This window comes from Apium graveolens, chromosome 1, assembly GCF_009905375.1.
Source record: "Apium graveolens cultivar Ventura chromosome 1, ASM990537v1, whole genome shotgun sequence".
NCBI classification, from domain to species: Eukaryota; Viridiplantae; Streptophyta; class Magnoliopsida; order Apiales; family Apiaceae; genus Apium; species Apium graveolens.
In genome coordinates, this window is record NC_133647.1 from 200,641,449 (window position 1) to 200,659,543 (window position 18,095).

The 18,095-nt window shown below is 34.6% G+C and overlaps 3 protein-coding genes across 3 annotated transcripts; 2 read left to right on the forward strand and 1 right to left on the reverse strand.

The window, feature by feature from the left end:
- Positions 1 to 386: 386 nt before the first annotated feature.
- On the reverse strand, positions 387 to 3,200 carry LOC141678503 (uncharacterized). The gene is made up of 2 exons (XM_074484849.1): positions 2,841 to 3,200; positions 387 to 2,321 (listed from the first exon to the last, which is right to left on the reverse strand). Exons 1-2 carry the CDS (start codon positions 3,118 to 3,120, stop codon positions 634 to 636), a joined length of 1,968 nt encoding a protein of 655 aa, XP_074340950.1. The 5' UTR covers positions 3,121 to 3,200; the 3' UTR covers positions 387 to 633.
- Positions 3,201 to 4,634: 1,434 nt separating this feature from the next.
- On the forward strand, positions 4,635 to 10,195 carry LOC141678520 (ABC transporter B family member 3-like). Its single transcript, XM_074484870.1, has 12 exons — positions 4,635 to 4,986; positions 5,285 to 5,339; positions 5,428 to 5,603; positions 5,699 to 5,920; positions 6,005 to 6,243; positions 6,387 to 6,912; positions 7,082 to 7,355; positions 7,513 to 8,384; positions 8,496 to 8,762; positions 8,877 to 9,140; positions 9,335 to 9,628; positions 9,710 to 10,195. The coding sequence occupies exons 1-12, from the start codon at positions 4,663 to 4,665 to the stop codon at positions 10,058 to 10,060; spliced, it is 3,864 nt and encodes a 1,287-aa protein (XP_074340971.1). The 5' UTR covers positions 4,635 to 4,662; the 3' UTR covers positions 10,061 to 10,195.
- Positions 10,196 to 15,355: 5,160 nt separating this feature from the next.
- Positions 15,356 to 17,592, forward strand: LOC141678529 (diacylglycerol O-acyltransferase 3). The gene is made up of 2 exons (XM_074484880.1): positions 15,356 to 15,835; positions 16,626 to 17,592. The coding sequence occupies exons 1-2, from the start codon at positions 15,440 to 15,442 to the stop codon at positions 17,331 to 17,333; spliced, it is 1,104 nt and encodes a 367-aa protein (XP_074340981.1). The 5' UTR covers positions 15,356 to 15,439; the 3' UTR covers positions 17,334 to 17,592.
- The last annotated feature ends 503 nt before the right edge of the window (positions 17,593 to 18,095 follow it).

Consider the following 18,095-nt stretch of genomic DNA (forward strand, 5'->3'; position numbering starts at 1 on the left):
TATTCCCAGCCAACTTGGCTGGGATACACCAGCAATGAAAATGCTAAACTCATTACTAAACTCATTAAAAAACAATGCATATGTTTTTGTATATTCAGTTACTGACTTTTGGAACCTTGATATCGAGAAAGTTTGAATGCATTGAGAAAAATAGTATATGAGATAATTTTGATGAAATCGGATAGATAGGAGACCTTGAACACATCAATATAAATGTTTTTCGCTCAAACTAAATTATTATGGGAGATGTTCACTAGCATACATTGCAGCATAGGAGTTACGTACCAAAATATACAGCACGAACTTTCAATGATATGGTATGCTGCAACAATCGTTTGCCCCTAACCGGGTCATTATTAATAACTTAAGAGTAGCATAGTTTTAGATTGAGACTAAATCTTGTATTATTATTGAACTAAAGCAGACAGTAGTAGCAACTAATGTTGTATGAACATTACCTCAAGTCCGATGACAGACGTTTACCAGTCCTATACAACACCAGAGCACTAAATCAACATTACTATCAAATATCAAACTGTAATTTACAGTAAACACACACAGATTACAACACTACAGCTCAAAAGGGGAGAAGTTAAGTAATGCAATCTAAAGAATGTTAATTAGATAAACAACTCAAAGTTCTTCCTCAAGCTGGCTTGCAAGAGTGTCCTTAACTTTTTGAGACTTCTGCTTAGCAGCTTCTGCATTTGATGAGAGACCCTCCTTAGCTGATTCTATAGTTTCCCCAGCTTTGGCCTTTGCAGCTTCATACCCCTCCTTGGCCTTTTCTTTGGACCGTTCCACGTTCTTATCTGTCGCCTTCTCCTCTGTACACACACACTCGCACACCTTGTCTTTTGCCTTTACTGTAATGTCAAAGGACTCATTTCCCTTAATTGCTGCTTTTTGTTTTGCAGCCTCCGCTAATTCATAAACCTTCTCTTTTGCTCTCCCTGTCAGATCATATGCCTCACTTCCTTTCTCAGCTGCCTTCTGTTTTGCAGCACCAGCTGTCTCGTAGGCCATATCTTTCGCTTTCCCTGCCATGGCATATGCCTCGTTTCCTTTCTCTGTTGCCTTCTGTTTCACATTCTCAGCTATCTCGTTGGCCATCTCTTTCGCTTTCCCTGTCATATCATTGGCCTCATCTCCTTTCTCTGTTGCCTTCTTTTTCGCATTCGCAGCTGTCTCATTTGCCATCTCTTTCACTCTCCCCGTCATATCCTTGGCCTCATCTCCTTTCTCTGTTGCCTTTTTTTTCGCATTCTCAGCTGTCTCACTGGCCATCTCTTTCATTCTCCCCGTCAAATCCTTGGCCTCATCTCCTTTCTCTGTTGCTTTTTGTTTAGCTGCCCCAGCTGTTTCGTAAGCCATATCTTTTGTTCGCCCTGTCATGTCATACGTCTCCTTTCCTTTCTCCACTGCAATCTGTTTTGCACCCTCAGCTGTCTCGAAGGCCATATCTTTAGCTTGTTGTTTCATGTTATAGGCCTCGTTTCCTTTTTCTGCAGCCATCTGTTTTGCACCCTCAGCTGTCTCCAAGGCCATATCTTTAGCTCGCCCTGTCATGTTATAGGCCTCGTTTCCTTTTTCTGCAGCCATCTGTTTTGCACCCTCAGCTGCCCCAGAGGCCATCTCCTTTGCATTCACTGTCATGTTATAAGCCTCATTGCCTTTCTCTGTTGCTTTCTGTTTCACACCCTCGCTAGCCTCGTAGGCCTTGTCTTTTGCTTTCTTTGTCATGTCAGAAGCCTCGTTTCCTTTTTCTACTATATTCTGTTTTCCCTCTTCGGCTGTCTCATAAGCCTTGTCCTTGGCATTCCCCATCATATTAGACGCTTGTTCTCCTTTCTCCATTGCCAAATTCTTCGCTCCCTCAGCTGTCCCGTAAGCCATCTCCTTTGCTTTCCCTGTCATGTTATAAGCCTCATTGCCTTTCTCTGTTGCTTTCTCCTTCACAGCCTCGCTAGCCTCAGAGGCCTTGTCTTTTGCTTTCTTTGTCATGTCAGAAACCTCGTTTCCTTTTTCTGCTACCTTCTGTTTTCCCTGTTCGGCTGTCTCATAAGCCTTGTCCTTGGCATTAGCCATCATGTTAGATGCTTGTTCTCCTTTCTCCATTGCCATTTTCTTCGCTCCCTCTGCTATTCGATAAGTGCTCTCCTTGGCCTTTTCAGTAGAACGGCCAACTTCATCAGCCTTCTCTCCCGCCATTCTCTTAGCCTCAGAGGCCGTGTCATATGCCCTATCGATACCCTGAGAGACCTTCTCCACCACTGAATTCTTTACGTCCCCAGCTTTATCATACCCATACTGTCCTGCTTCTGCCAATTCACCCAAAAAAATACATTAAAACAGTCAAATCTTATTGATGATCCAGAGACTCATTCAGGGGATGCAAGTATTAGTTACTACTCTGCAAAGACATATGTTGCTTAATCATTCAAGCACTATCAAGGCCTACAGAATATGCTGACAATATTTGAGGCCTGCAAATTCGTCGAGGTGATTCAACAGATGCAATTGTATGATTGTATCCAAAAAGATGGAATGGATGATTAGACTAAGGTCTGCATACATTCCACTCGCGGATTCAACCCCATACTTGCGATACGTATAGCTAGACACTAGGCTAAATATGTTTGGTTGGTTTCTGGGTCATACTCTACGGAGAACACATTTTTTAGGTTGTGAATAACTAGAACAATTTTTATGCAGTACTTTTGTAAAAGTTAAGAACATCTGCACATTTTTGACATCATGTTATTCTGCATTCACTGTCTCAGAAAATCACACAGGCATATCAATTTCAAGATATAAAAAGGAAAAACAGACTAACTAACCAGAAGCAGCATCACTAATCTTATCTTTGGTATTTTTAGAAGCACCAATGAATTTATTTTCGGATATCAAGGCCATGTTTTCAGATAATTTGTTCGTTACCCATCCAGTCCATGACTTTGTAGCCTCCTTTGCATCATCAACATACTTCTCGGGCGGTGGCTCCACCGCATTGCTCTTCTGATATCCCCAGATTTCTCCGGCAGTGGCACCTCTGCATGAGGTTACAACAAATGCCACCAACACCATAATCATAAACACAACAGAGTTTCTCGAATCCATTTTACTTATACTTAAACATGTACCTGCATGTAAATATGTATCTTTGATTAATTTAGGCTTCTATGAGGAGATTTTATTAATAGCAAACAATCAAACAAATATATGTATTTCATACATGCATGGAACATTTGAGAATCTGGGTAATTGCAGTTGAAGAGGAGATTTGTTGGTTGAACAAATTTAAGTGTCCAAAATGCATGGGAACCTGCACACGTGTATGTTTTTTTTGTAATAAGGTGGAAGATGTTACTTGAAAAAAAAATGAGAATTGTTTTCCATTTCACAAGCAAATAGTTGCAAAGTGTTTATAAGAAAATAGTAAATTTTAATTATGAAACTCATAGTAAAAAAAAAGGGAAATTTGATAAGAAATATACTTTAATAAAGTTACCACCCTTTTTTCAATATCAAACTTTTATTTCAATCTAACAAAATTCACTAATCTTTAAAATGCTTGTTTGATATTATTATAAGTTTTTCCTCTTCATAATAAATAACTGGGTAACAGGGAATTTGAACTTGATGATAAATTGAGTACGATATCATGTTAAGTTACCGATTCTTCGGAAAAGTTTAGAGGACTTAATAAATAATATCTTATATTATTCCCCGGATTTCATAGATCTAATATTTTATGTTGTTGGTTCACAAAAAAAGGCCAGCAACAAAATTATTTACTACTTGTAACTCAGAAATGACCAACAGAATTATTGACACCACACTGTACACCATTTGGTACAAGTAGTATCATGTACTTCACAAATGGTATCTCATATGTGCAAATGTGAAGAGAGTGATCATAATTAACTAAAGAAAAATAGATCAATGGTTTGGTCATAATCAAGTTGTCCGATGAATCAAACAAAAAGTTTGAATCACCTCATTAAACTAGATTTATACATCTATCAATCTATATGCATCTAGTTTGTGGTCCATATTACATTATTGTAGTAATGATTACAAGTCAACTCACCTTGCTTAGGAGTAATAATTAGACATTATTTGCAAAACCATTTTAGCTAATGTACAAGACTTCCGCAAACCTATGGTATGAGAGCCTTGGTTCCGATATATGCAACCTTCTAATTAATTTTCATAAAGAAGTTAATCCGACCATGGCCTAGCTTATAAAAAATTGAGATGTGATCATCGCGTTAAGTACGACCTTAAGTTTCAGAGCTTAATGACTACAAGTCTATAGTTGTTTATGTTTTATAATAATAATATAGCTGCTCGACTGATTGCAGGTTCCTGATTGTAAAATTCTAGTCACACTGCAACCGTTAACAGGCACTACAAGTCTATAACTGTGATTTAAGTTGGTTTTTGTTATTAGAATGTCATCTATTTGAAGCACCATTGATGTAAATTCTACAGCACTAATCTTTATGTGGATGATACATTAGCCTGTGTTTTAAGATAAAATGGTTATCGATCTTAAGAACTTTTAGTTGTTCAACTTCTTAACAGTGTTCCATCAGTTCTTTTGGAGCCGAATTAGTGAAAATATTGTTTGGTACTTGATTGACCATTGAGATTGGAATGGAGAGAAATTTTCAGTCAGGAGAAACTGCAACAACAGTAAACGATTTACTAGTGACAAAAGAAGCACTAAAACTACCGGAAAGGTCTTCTGACATGGAAGATTCAGATACGCGCAAAAAGAAGGAAGTTGCTAAGTCAGTTCCATTTCTCAAGTTATTCTTGTTTGCAGACAGGATTGACAATGCATTGATGTTTGTTGGCACAATCGCAGCAGTAGGAAGTGGGATCTCCTTCATCTTCATCACTTTGATATTAGGGGAGCTAATTGATACTTTTGGAGGAACCGTAGATAGCACAAAAGTTGTTCATGCAATTTCTAAGGTAATGTTTAAGTTTAAACCTTTAGTAAAATTCATTCTGATGATTGCATAGTTACTGGACTAAACTTGTCTTACTGCGTCGATCTTTTTTATCATTGGAGCTGCAGATGAGTTTTCACTCAATCGAGATTCCTTTTTTATTTCTTGTGCTTTGGTAGTTCAGTGTAACTCATTCCTGATTTTTTTTCTCAATGTTTAACGAATCATCATTCTTCACCTCGTGTATGTTGAGGTTTTGAGGAATAGACGAAATTGAGAAGTCCACTTTGTACTTATCTAATGGATAATTGTATCATCAGGTTTCTCTTAAGTATGTGTACTTGGCTCTGGGGTCTGGCACTTCAGCTTTTCTACGTAAGTTTTATGGCTAGCTAGCTCCTTGTTGAGTACTGAATACTATCCTAAAGTAGAAACGACTGAGAATCATAATTTCATTTTATAGAGGTGATCTGCTGGAATATCACAGGGGAGAGACAGACTGCCAAGATTAGATATTTATACTTGAAGGCTATACTGAGGCAAGATGTTGCATTCTTTGATATTGAAACTAGAACAGGCGAAGTTGTTGAGAGATTGTCAGCTGACACTATGATCATTCAAGGTGTTCTGACTGAAAAGGTACATTTATCTATAAATGTAGACCATATATACTTGCAGCCAAAATTTTATTTTGAATTTATGATGATACTCATTTTATTGACTACAAACTTCAGGTTGCAAAATTCATACAGTTAGTATCTACATTTCTGGGTGGTTTTGTGATAGCTTATGTTAAGGGTTGGCTCCTTGCTCTTGTCTTAATGTCTTCGATACCTTGTATTGTCATTGCTTCTGGTATTATGACCACCTTCGTGGGCAAGCTTATGGCTCGAGGACAAGCATCTTATATTGAAGCAGCAAACATAGTTGAACAGGCAGTTGGCTCAATTAGAACAGTATGCACTACTTTTTGTCTTAGAGTATAATCTTACTTTAGCATTGAGCATGTACGTGCTCATGAAATTTGCGTTTGGGTTCAGGTTGCATCTTTCACAGGGGAGAAGCAAGCCATCTCTAAATTTGATAAGTCCCTTGACGCAGCTTACTTATCTGGTGTGAAAGAGGGCTTGGCAGCTGGGTTAGGTGCTGGCATATATATGTTGGTCCTTTACAATAGTTATGCTTTGGCTGTGTGGTTCGGTGGAAGATTGATCTTACACAAAAATTATACTGCTGGAGAAACCATAAATGTGATCATTGCTGTGTTAACCGGCTCTATGTAAGTTGCCACTTCTTCTTTTTTTTTCCGTCTAAATTATCCACTCTGGTGATTTGAATTAACTGATATGTGTACATTTTGTTCCAAATGCATATATAGATGTAATGTGTGGCATGGACTAATGTATAGTATTATTTTTCTAGTTCGCTAGGACAAACATCTCCATGCTTGACTGCATTTACCGGTGGACAAGTTGCTGCATATAAGATATATAAAACTCTCAGTAGAACGCCAGAGATTGATTCTTCCAATACCAAGGGTCGGAAGCTGGATGACATAGATGGCGACGTTGAACTAAGAGATGTCTACTTCAGTTATCCATCAAGGCCAAATGAGCTAATTTTAAATGGATTTCATCTTGTAGTAGCAAGTGGAACAACTACGGCTCTAGTAGGATATAGTGGAAGTGGGAAATCAACAGTGATCAGTTTGATAGAGAGGTTTTATGATCCACAAGGAGGTGAAGTTCTTATAGACCATATTAATCTCAAAGATTTTCAGCTCGGATGGATCAGAGGGAAAATAGGTCTTGTTAGCCAGGAACCAGTACTGTTTGCTTTGAGCATTAAGGAAAATATAGCTTATGGGAAGGATGGTGCAACTCTTGAAGAAATTAAAGCTGCTGCTGAGCTTTCCAATGCTGCTAAGTTCATAGATGATCTTCCTCAGGTTAACTTTTAAACATTATATGTTTTTCCAAAATTCTGCAAATTTTGTAGATTGACATTTTCTGTAAGGATTCAACAAAGAGTCATTTACAAGACTTGCATATATTCAAAAATGTACCTACTTATGTTTCTCAGTAGATTTCATAAAGCACTTTAACTCATCTCTTCAGGGACTAGATACGTTGGTCGGTGTGCATGGAACTCAGATGTCTGGCGGCCAAAAGCAGAGAATTGCAATAGCTAGGGCTATTATAAAGAACCCTAAAATTTTACTTTTAGATGAAGCTACAAGTGCTCTTGATGTCGAATCTGAAAGGACCGTGCAAGAGGCATTGGACAGGCTCATGGTCAGCAGAACAACGCTTGTTGTAGCCCATCGTTTGAGTACAGTAAAGACTGCTGATACCATTGCTGTAATTTATAAAGGAAACATTGTTGAAAGAGGTTAAAATTCTAAAACTAGTTTCCATAAGAGCCAACAACAGCAACAACATGTGTATAGATAACTAGAAACAAACAAGAACTGTAATGTTTTATAATTGTAATAAATCTCAAGATTTGTAACTTTATTTTGGTTAACATGATTTATCTTAAATATCAGGTCCTCATGCAGAGCTGCTACAAGATCCTGAAGGAGCATACAGCCAGCTTGTAAGACTACAACAAGTAAGCAAAGTTCCCGGACAACATGTTGCAGCATATCAGGATATGCCAGATACTACTACTACTACAAATTCAGGAAGACACTCCAGGCACCAGATTTCTGTAATCGGAACTACAAGCAATAAATTATCAGAAACCGCAGATGGTCACTCACTTTCAGGTCGATTAGGTGCACCTTGTTCAACAAATGTTTCAGACATATCTGCTGCAGATTCACCCTCAAATAAATCAGAGAAATTTACACTACGTCGCTTGGCCTACTTGAACAAACCAGAAATTCCTGTTTTAGCAGTAGGTTTTCTAGCTGCAATGTCCAATGGTCTAATACTTCCAACTTTTGGCTTAATTCTTTCCAGTGTCATTAAAACCTTCTACGAGTCAGATCATAAGCTCCAGAAGGATTCAGAGTTTTGGGCTTTAATGTTCGTTGTTTTCGGTGTGACAAGTTTTTTTACAATGCCGCTAAGAACGTACTGTTTTGCCGTGGCAGGATGTAAACTGATCAGAAGACTTAGATTAATGTGCTTTGAAAAAGTGATTCATATGGAGATAAGTTGGTTTGACAAATTGGAAAACTCGAGTGGTGCAATAGGTGCAAGGCTTTCTGCTGATGCATCCGCAGTCAGAGGTATCGTCGGGGATGCATTAGGTTATTTGGTTCAAATTGCTGCAACTGCCATTGCTGGTTTAGTTATTAGTTTCCAAGCAAGTTGGCAGTTGAGTATTGTAGTCCTTGCCATGCTACCTCTAGTAGGACTAAATGCGTATTTTCAGATAACATCCTTTGTTGGATTCCATGCTAACTCAAAGGTTACATTATTCTGCAGACCGTAAATTACTTTCTTTTTCCTTCTATAAAATCCACCATATGTACATTTTGAATGTGTCTAATTTAGTTAATTTATATGAAAATGGTTGCAGAAGCTGTATGAAGATGCTAGTCAATTTGCAAATGATGCAGTAGGGAGTATCAGGACAGTTTCTTCTTTTTGTGCCGAGGATAAGATATTACAACTCTATAAAAAGAAATCAGAAGGCCCTTTGAGAGCAGGTATAAGACAAGGATTTATAACTGGAGCAGGTATAGGAATATCCACGCTCTTTCTGTACTTGGTTTATGCAACCTGTTTCTATGCTGGAGCTCGATTTCTCGAGGCTGGAATGATCACAGTTCCTGAAATATTTCGGGTTTGTGTCAAAACTTTCTTTCCCTAATTACCTGGCTAGATAATTAATAATGAGAAGTTCCTTGCCTATTTTCTTAACCTGCAGCCATGTCCTTATCAATATCATGAATTGCAGGTTTTCTTTGGTCTCACTATGACTGCTATCGGGATTTCTCAGACAGGTGCCCTTGCACCTGACACTGGTAAAGCCAGAAGTGCAGCAGCCTCTATATTTGCATTGCTAGACCAGAAGTCAACAATAGAATCAAAAGATGACAATGGATTAACGGTTGAAAATCTGATGGGTGATATTGAGTTTCAGCATGTCGAATTTGTCTATCGTACAAGACCTGATTTTCATGTTCTTAGGGATTTCTGCTTGGTCATTCCCCGTGGCCAGGTACACAACTCGTTAAAAAATATTGAGGTTATTCGTATTCAAACTCACGATCATTAGGCCAAGAGTGCCCAGACTGACAATATTTAGGTTTTAAGGCATTTGAAGAAGTGTTCAATGCACTTAATTTTAATCCATTTAGTAGCAGCATATAATTGTGACATAATGTGACTATGACAAGAAATTTTACGGTGCAGACTGTTGCTCTAGTCGGAGAAAGTGGGAGTGGAAAATCAACAGTGCTCTCCTTGTTGCAAAGATTTTATGATCCTGACTCTGGCAACATTACAATAGATGGTATCAACATTCAAAACTTCAAGTTAAAATGGCTAAGGCAGCAGATGGGCCTAGTGAGCCAGGAGCCTGTCTTGTTCAACGATTCAATAAATTTCAACATTACCTATGGAGTAGAAGGAAATGCCACTGAGTCTGAAATTTTAGCTGCAGCAAAACTGGCAAATGCTCACAACTTCATCAGTACCTTGCAACAGGTTCTTGTAATAAATCTCGGAAATTATAAAACATGTTGTAATCACTAAATCTTAGCTTGTAAAAATGTGGAAAAACTGCAGGGCTATGAGACAAGAGTGGGAGAGAGGGGAATTCAGTTGTCTGGTGGACAGAAACAACGTGTGGCGATTGCCAGAGCTATACTAAAAAACCCGAAAATATTATTACTAGACGAGGCAACTAGTGCACTGGATTCAGAGTCCGAAAAAGTGGTCCAGGAGGCCCTGGACAGAATTATGGTTGAGAGAAGAACAACCACACTTGTGGTGGCTCATAGATTGTCAACCGTAAAAAATGCTGATTTGATTGCTGTGGTTAAAAATGGAGTTGTTGCAGAGAAAGGAAAGCATCAAGAATTGATCAATGTTAAAGATGGCATATATGCCTCTCTTGTAAGTTGCAGCTCTACTTAGTATACATTAGTGTTCATTCCTTGTAAACAACTGATGAACTGATCATTTTCGTATTGGAAACTCCAAAGTCCAAAGCATCAAATTGGCCTTATCCTTTTGTATCAACTAAGTTCTTGTTGTTAATTATCATTTAGAATCTTTATCATACAACAGTGAAACTCTATCATTTTTACAGTTTGTTTTGATGTTTTAAATCTGTTATCTGCACATACAATTAATAGAAGCGGTGATTTCTACTGCGTGATTGGTATTTCAGAATCAGGGAGTGTCACGAGGAAAGTGTCATGGAATTTATTTATTTTGCATAATAAGATCATAGGCAATATTCCTGTGAATATTTAAATTTCATCATTATAGTCGTGGTTATAGAAATCAGTCATTTTTTTAAAAATCGCCGATAAATCGATTAAAAAATATTTATCCAATTCCTGATAAATCGTCAATAAATTATCCAATTTTTTAAAAATCTCCCGATAAATCACAGCCCGATACCTTAGCCGAATCGTTTCGTTTTCAAAATCTGTAATCATGATTGTAATACTTAAAAAAATTAATTGTGCTAAGGTAGTTATCACGTTCCTACCTTAGTATTACTTGAGGGGTAAATGAGCTAATTTGTCACTGTACAACACCAAAACTTTCACTTGTGTTATCAGCCCAAAAAAAATTTCATTCGCATTACTGAATTACATAAAATATTCAATCATATTACTAAACTTCTAAAATTCATTACGTGAGTCTGTAGGGTTTACCCATTGCGCACCCGAAGGGTAGCGGCTGTAGGTTACCTGCGATTAAAAAAAAAAACTCTAAAATTCTTGCACGACCGTTAAAAGGCTTTAGACTATTAACAGAGATTCGTTAAATAATCTCAAAACTTTCAAATTGGTCACTGAGTCGAAAAAAAAATTAATTTTTTTTAACCAAAACATTTATTTTTTAAAAAACAAATTATTATTATATTTTATTGAATTAATTGGAATATACTCACACAAAAATATAAAAAATTATTTTATTACAAATTTAAGAGGTATATTTTATTTTAAAATTTTCTTATATAATTTTTTTGGGTAGATTTTTTTATTCTCAATAAGTTTAGTACTTTAAGTTTGTCCAGAAAATATCATTTTTATGGATAAAAAATTTTAAAACAGATCTTAGCCTTTCCTGAAATAAAATCGATTATTTAATAATAGGTATATCTTGTTTTATTTTTTTTTAAATCAAATCGTAAAAAAAAATATCGTAAACCAAAATTTATTGATTGTGAATTTTTTGAAAATATTTTTTCATTCTCCGTAAGTTTTCAGCTTTAAGTTTGTAACAAAATTTACTGTTTGTTAGATCAAGCATGTTCAAACAAATTTGTAAGGTCAAAAAATTGATTATATCGATTTTCAAACATATTAAAAAAATAAGTATGTAAAATTTTTAATTAAGGTGTTATTATTCGGGAAAAAAATAAACATTCAAAAAATTTATCCGTTAGATACAATTATCGATGTTAAAAAAAATATCAATAAAAATATGTTATTTAATCAATTTGGATTTTTGAAAAAAATATCTGAATTTCTCTTTTAAAAAAAGAAATAACTTTTTGAAAAAAATAGTCGGTAACCTAATTGAAAATGATACAAAGTTCAGTGATGAATTCTATAGTAAACTTGATGCTACACGTCACTTTTCCGTTAGTCAACTTAACCGCACTAACAACAGTAACTTATTTCAAATATTTTTATTATTTAAGTGTTTGACTTAAAACTTTTTTGGGCTGGTGATCTAAGTGAAAATTTTGATATTGTACAGTGGCGCTCAGACGCGGACTCTCTTATATCCTCGATTTTTAAAATATAGGAATCAAAATTAATCAATAAAAACAGATTGTAGATTCTAAAAATATACAATTCCGAACTAGTCAATAAAGACACGTTGTAGTGATTATTCAGATAATCAAAATATTAAATATTTATAATCGAAGTATTAATGAGATGAATTAATCTCTCGATCCCATTTTGCACTATATACTTGAAATTTCATCCTTCAAAATTGCAAAGACCAACAAAAAACCTACCCTACAGGTCCCTTTTCAATGCAAAGAAAAGTGGATGTGTATGTCAAAAAAGAAAGAAAGAATATTCGAATAAGAAACTTGTATAACAAGCATTAAAAATTGGATAATGCATATCCTTTACATGACAAAGACAAGTAGAACAGTAGGACTTGTAGTGCCGTTACATGCATGACTCTATGTGACTTTGCAGTCAATCCAAGTCTTGCTAAATTTAGGTTTCGTGTGGACAATGTGTCCAGCACATGAAATAGAAAAAACAGGGGCATTTGTGACATACAGAATTGAAGGTTATCACTTATCAGGAAGTAACATCAATATGGATGGATATGGAGGACCATTGCTTGTTCTTTTTATGGCCATGCATACATATTACATACATAGGCTCATACTCATTATCCCCTTCGGCCAAAATACACACACAAACTCTTTTTTGTGATGATGAGGTGAACCAAATAGCTCTCTCTCTCTCTCTCTTTTAAATGTACACCTTATTTGTAACGATATAATTATAATTTTTCCTTCGAATTCTTGAAAAAATTCATGAATATAAATAATAAGTCTTTATAATATATAATTTATTTTTATGTTACAACCATAATTGATACTAGGTTGCGTAAAAAATAGATATGGATTATTCGTAAGTGATTATAATATAAATATTGAATACCATATTAAAAAATTATATACTCTGCCATTATCCCCTTGCCAAAACACACAAATGAGTTTGTGTGATAATGAGGTGAACCAGGCCGGTAGGTCATGTTTATTTATTTAGGTAGATTATATTATGGGTAATGGCCAAAAATAATGATTTTTTGAAAAATTGTAAAAAGAATACCATTTTTTAAAGATTATGGCCAAAAATAATGTCTAATACACATTTGAAAAATGAGTAAGTCTGATACACATTTGAGAAATGGGTATTATATAAAAAAAACAAAAAAAAACAAAAAAAAACCACAACACAAGATACGCATTTCCCAAATGCGTATCACCAATAATCAAAGGGTGATACGCATTTCTGAAATGCGTATCTCCATTATATATATTTTTTAATTTTTTAAACATTTTTTTACACAAATTACACGTTTATTAAATGCGTATTAGTGATACCCAACTTAAAAATGCGTATTAGAAAAGTATTTTTGACCAAAATTTTCAAAAGAGGTATTTTTGTCACAAACTCTAAAAAAAATGTATTTTTGTCATTTTTTCTTATATTCTCTAAATTATTATTTTAAATTTGACAAAAATATCCCTAGATATGTATTTAAAATATTATATATAATATATTTTAGTGATATGCTGTAATTTTTTTTAATCAAATTATGTAATTACAAATTTATTGTGTATTCACATAAAAAAATATGTATATCTCAAATAAGTTATGTGAGTATGTGCCTAAAGAGAATTAAGTTCTTTAAAATTTTAAAATTATATTATTTATGAATTTATTTTAATCATTTTCAAAATCACACCAAAGTATAAATTAAAAGGGGACAAGGAAATCGAAGCAGCGATCTTTTGTACACAAAATCTGAGTTTTCGCAATCGGAACATATAACCTTTTGTACACAAAAAAGTTAGTTTTCGTGGTTCGTTAATCTGTGTAAAAAATTTAAAAATTTGAGTATGTGGTGACATTATTGTAAAAAGCGGGAATCGGATTAGTCGATAAAATTACAGTTCAGATATTAATTTATTAATCGGAGATTAATCAGAATGATTAATTTGGAACTAATTTAATATTATATATGTATTAGTATATGTGATTATTTTATTATTTTGATTGTACATATATAATTACTATATATAATTATAAAAATAAATTTAAAATATGTTATATTATTGAAGTAAATATAATTTTTAAGATCTAACTTAAGAATTGAGGTAAATTTTAGATGAAAAATATAGAAAGTTCATTATTTATTTAAATTAGTACTTATGCATACGATAATGATATTTGTTTTAAATCTTTTTTACAAATTTTATTTTTGATTTTTCTATATATTTTTAAAATTTTACCAACGAGTCCGATTTTTAACCGGTTAACCCAATTTTTGACCGATCAATTCAAAATTTTCCGATTTTGACTTATTTCCATAAAAACTAATTTTTGATCTAATTTTTGCATAATCAATTTCTTTTATACTGAATAATGATTAATTATCGATTAATCGCGGTGAAAGATGATATTAGAAAGTCTCCATAGTAAACTCAGAAATGACTAAACTTGCTTACAAATTTCTTAATGGCAAAGAGTCCTTAAAAAATGGTATGTTAAATAAGTGATCAAATCTCACATGAAATATTTTAATTTTCCCGGACTAAAAACTTGTTTCCTAGTTCTCTTGTATGACCTCATTGATCCTTATTTTTTATTGTAACACAATCTTATATTTTAATCCTCCAACTGATTCTTTTCTTCATCGTTAACCTACCGTGCTTGAAAAATTATCTATCTGGTTCTGGTTAGTAGGAAATTTAACTAAAAAATGATCATATATGTTGGAATATTTTTTAATGTTTATGTATTTAGCTTTAAATATTATTTTATTAATACTTATGTTATATATGATCCGTATTTATTTATCAAACTTTTTATCAAATTATGTAATATTTTATATTATTATTAAAAAATTTACTAATTATAGGCTTTATCATCGCTATTTGGAAAAAAATTAAAAAAAAATTAGTATCTGTAATATTATCTTTAATAAAATTCTTAAAACACAAAATTAAACAATCATTTTTTCAATATAACATTTTTGCACCTCAAAATAGTCAACAATATTACTACAAAAAATACTAAATAAAATTTATTATGTTAAAAAACGTGGTCAACTATGTGACACTTGACTAAATGTCCAAATCATCCTCCTATCTTGACCACCCCGCCAGCCAGTCAAGGGGTAATCCCGTCTTTTCACAATATCACTCCCCAAAAGCCTCCTAAACTAATCTACATGTCATCTTATGTGTCACCTACGTGGCTCAATCCTAGCCGTTGAAAACCCCACCGAACAATCTAACAACACAGATCAAATATTAAAGCATGTAATGAAACATAAAGAGCGTGCTGTCACAAGCGCGCGTACGCTGAGCCCAATCACCTGCCACGTCAGACATTTCAAACCATCATTCAATCTCAACTGTACACGTGTCCAACATGAAACTAAAAGCATCATCTTCTTGCCTTGTACATATAAACATCCTCAAACGTAAATTACAAACATCAATACATACAATCTACATACATCTATATATATAGAGATTATAGATACACACATATAGACACAGATAACAAGATGGAAGTCTCCGGCGTGATTTTCCAGTCAATGCCGTGCTTAAACCGGAGCTTTATAACAAAATCTTGTTTTTTCGCCGGAGACGCCGGAATTGCGTTTTCCGGAGAGACGGGCAAGATGGGCCACCAAGATTTGAGGGTTTCAGTAAAACCCAGAAAGGGTTTTGAGTTTGGTGATGATGGTCATGTGGAGTACTATAACAAGTCATTGAAGATGATAAGATGTGGTGGAGTTAAAGAGAAGGAGAAAGAGTTGGAATCTAAAGAGAAGAAGATGAAGAAGAAGTTGAAGTTGTTGAAAGGATTGTCGAAAAATATATCTGTTTTTTCGGGTATGGGGTTTGGTTTGGATTCTGATGTTGGATTGGCTGGTGAAGTTAAAGGCCAGATGATCTCTGTAAGTACTATTTATTTTTGTTTTTTTTAAGATTTTTGGTTATATATTGATTGTTTTTGTGTTTTTGTGTTTTTGTGTGTGTTTTGTAGTGATTTTTGGTTGGTTGTTAAGTTGGATTGTTATAGATATTATAGAAGTTGTTGGGCTAATGAAAATTAGTACTAGTATTAGAGTAAGTTTAGTTGGTGATTATGTATTGTTATTGAAGTTGTTGGACTAATGAAAGTTAGTAGTAGAGTATTGTAGTTGAAGTACAGTATCTGATCACATGATTTTGGTTGTGGAATTATATATTTTATGTGAACGTTTATGTTTTTTCGACTTAGTTTTTGAAAGATTGAATTTAAGTGTAACTTAACCAATTAAACTTAGCATGTGCCACTAATACGGAGAAGTAGGGTCCTAAGGTGGGTCGAGGAGAGGGTGCAATGGTGATTAGATGTTTACTTAAGGTTTTTTCCTGTGGTGTGCCCATAAGCACACAAACACAAACTTCTACAATTTTGGATTGTTTTGATTGACCGGTACTTCTTAATAAGGGTGGATCCCTGCATTCACAACCACCACACCAATCAAAACACTCTAAACTTATACGTTTTAGTGATAGAATTTGTGATATGTATAATAAATTTGTTAATATATGCTATTTTTTTGGTGATTTGACTTTATAATTGTTACTGGGATTTTGTAGGGTAGTTTGCAAAAAAATGATTCTGTAGGGTTGTTATTATATGTGGATTGTTGTTTTAGAGTATTATATCTGATCAGATGTATATTGTATCATGTACAGGAAGCTGCAGACATGTTACTTGCACAACTGCAACAATTAAAAGCAGAGAAAAAGGAAATTAAGCGACAAAGGAAAGAAGAGAAGTCCAAATTAAAAGCTTTGAGGATGAAAAATAAGATGGAATGTAAAGGCGATTCAAGCTCTTCTTCAGAATCGAGTGATGATGAATGTGGAGAAGTTATTGACATGAATCGCTTGAAAATTGAATCTGGCACAATGAATGACCAGAAACAAGTGAATCTAGAATCCGCATTAACAGTCCTGAGCACACCAAACGTGGCCGAGGAAATGAATATTGGAGTTTGCAGTTCTCAAATGACAAGCACTAGTGGTGTTAGCACCGCGGATAATCTATATTCTTTCCAAGAAAATAGTGTAGCTACAGAATCAGTGAGTCGGAAGATTGAGGTGTGTATGGGCGGAAAATGTAAGAAATTAGGTGCAGCGACTTTGATGGATGAGTTTCAGAAGGCAGTGGGAGTAGAAGGGTCAGTTGTCGGATGCAAGTGCATGGGCAAATGCAAGAGTGCTCCGAATGTTAAAGTATTGAATTCCATTGATGGGATTCAAGGTGAAGTAGAAGAAGATTCTGCGAGAAAGCCAGCAAATCCATTGTGTATAGGGGTTGGTTTGGAAGATGTTGGAACTATCGTTTCGAACTTCCTTGGAGCAAATCAGAATGAGTTTGGGCTTGCTGCTGCATCTTAGCAATTTTTATCTTGGTTTGTCACAAAGATATTTGATCCTGTAATGTAGTATGCATCCTGTGTCACATAGGTCCTTTTTTAGCTTGCTAAATGACTTGTAGTTTTGTTTTGATATTACACAATTGGTTGAATAAACCATGTATGTAAATTTACAAGTGTTAGTATCAATTCAATCCCAAGTTCTTATTGCAAGTTAAATTTTGTAAAGAGTTGAAACCCCTACAGAAGATAAATGTTTTGCAGGATCATGTGTTGGTTGAGTACTATGTTTGAAACATTGATCTGATATGAAGCATTGAGGCACAGTACAAATTGTTGCTCTTAAGGATGATTATTGTGCTGACAATCTCAGGACAGTGAAAACAAAATACAGACCAATTCAAAGGCGTCCAAGTTTTCTTCACACTCTTAGCAGGTAGTTTCAAAACAATTTCTTACTGAGTTATAGAAGTTGATGATAAAACAGACGATGCAAGAGAAACCTTTGGAGTGCAGAATGCTGATGAACTTTAATGCCAAATTCCCAGAGGAAACAAGTAGAACATCTGCAGTGTATTAGACCTCTGGGATCAAGAAGGAACGTTAGAGATCATTACTCGTTATTAGTGTGCAGTGTATTAGACCTCCGGGATCAAGAAGGAATGTTAGAGATCGTTACTTGTTATTAGTGCGCAGAGTATTAGACCTCCGGGATGAAGAAGGAACGCTAGAGATCATTACTCGTTATTAGTGCGCAGTGTATTAGACCTCCGGGGCCAAGAAG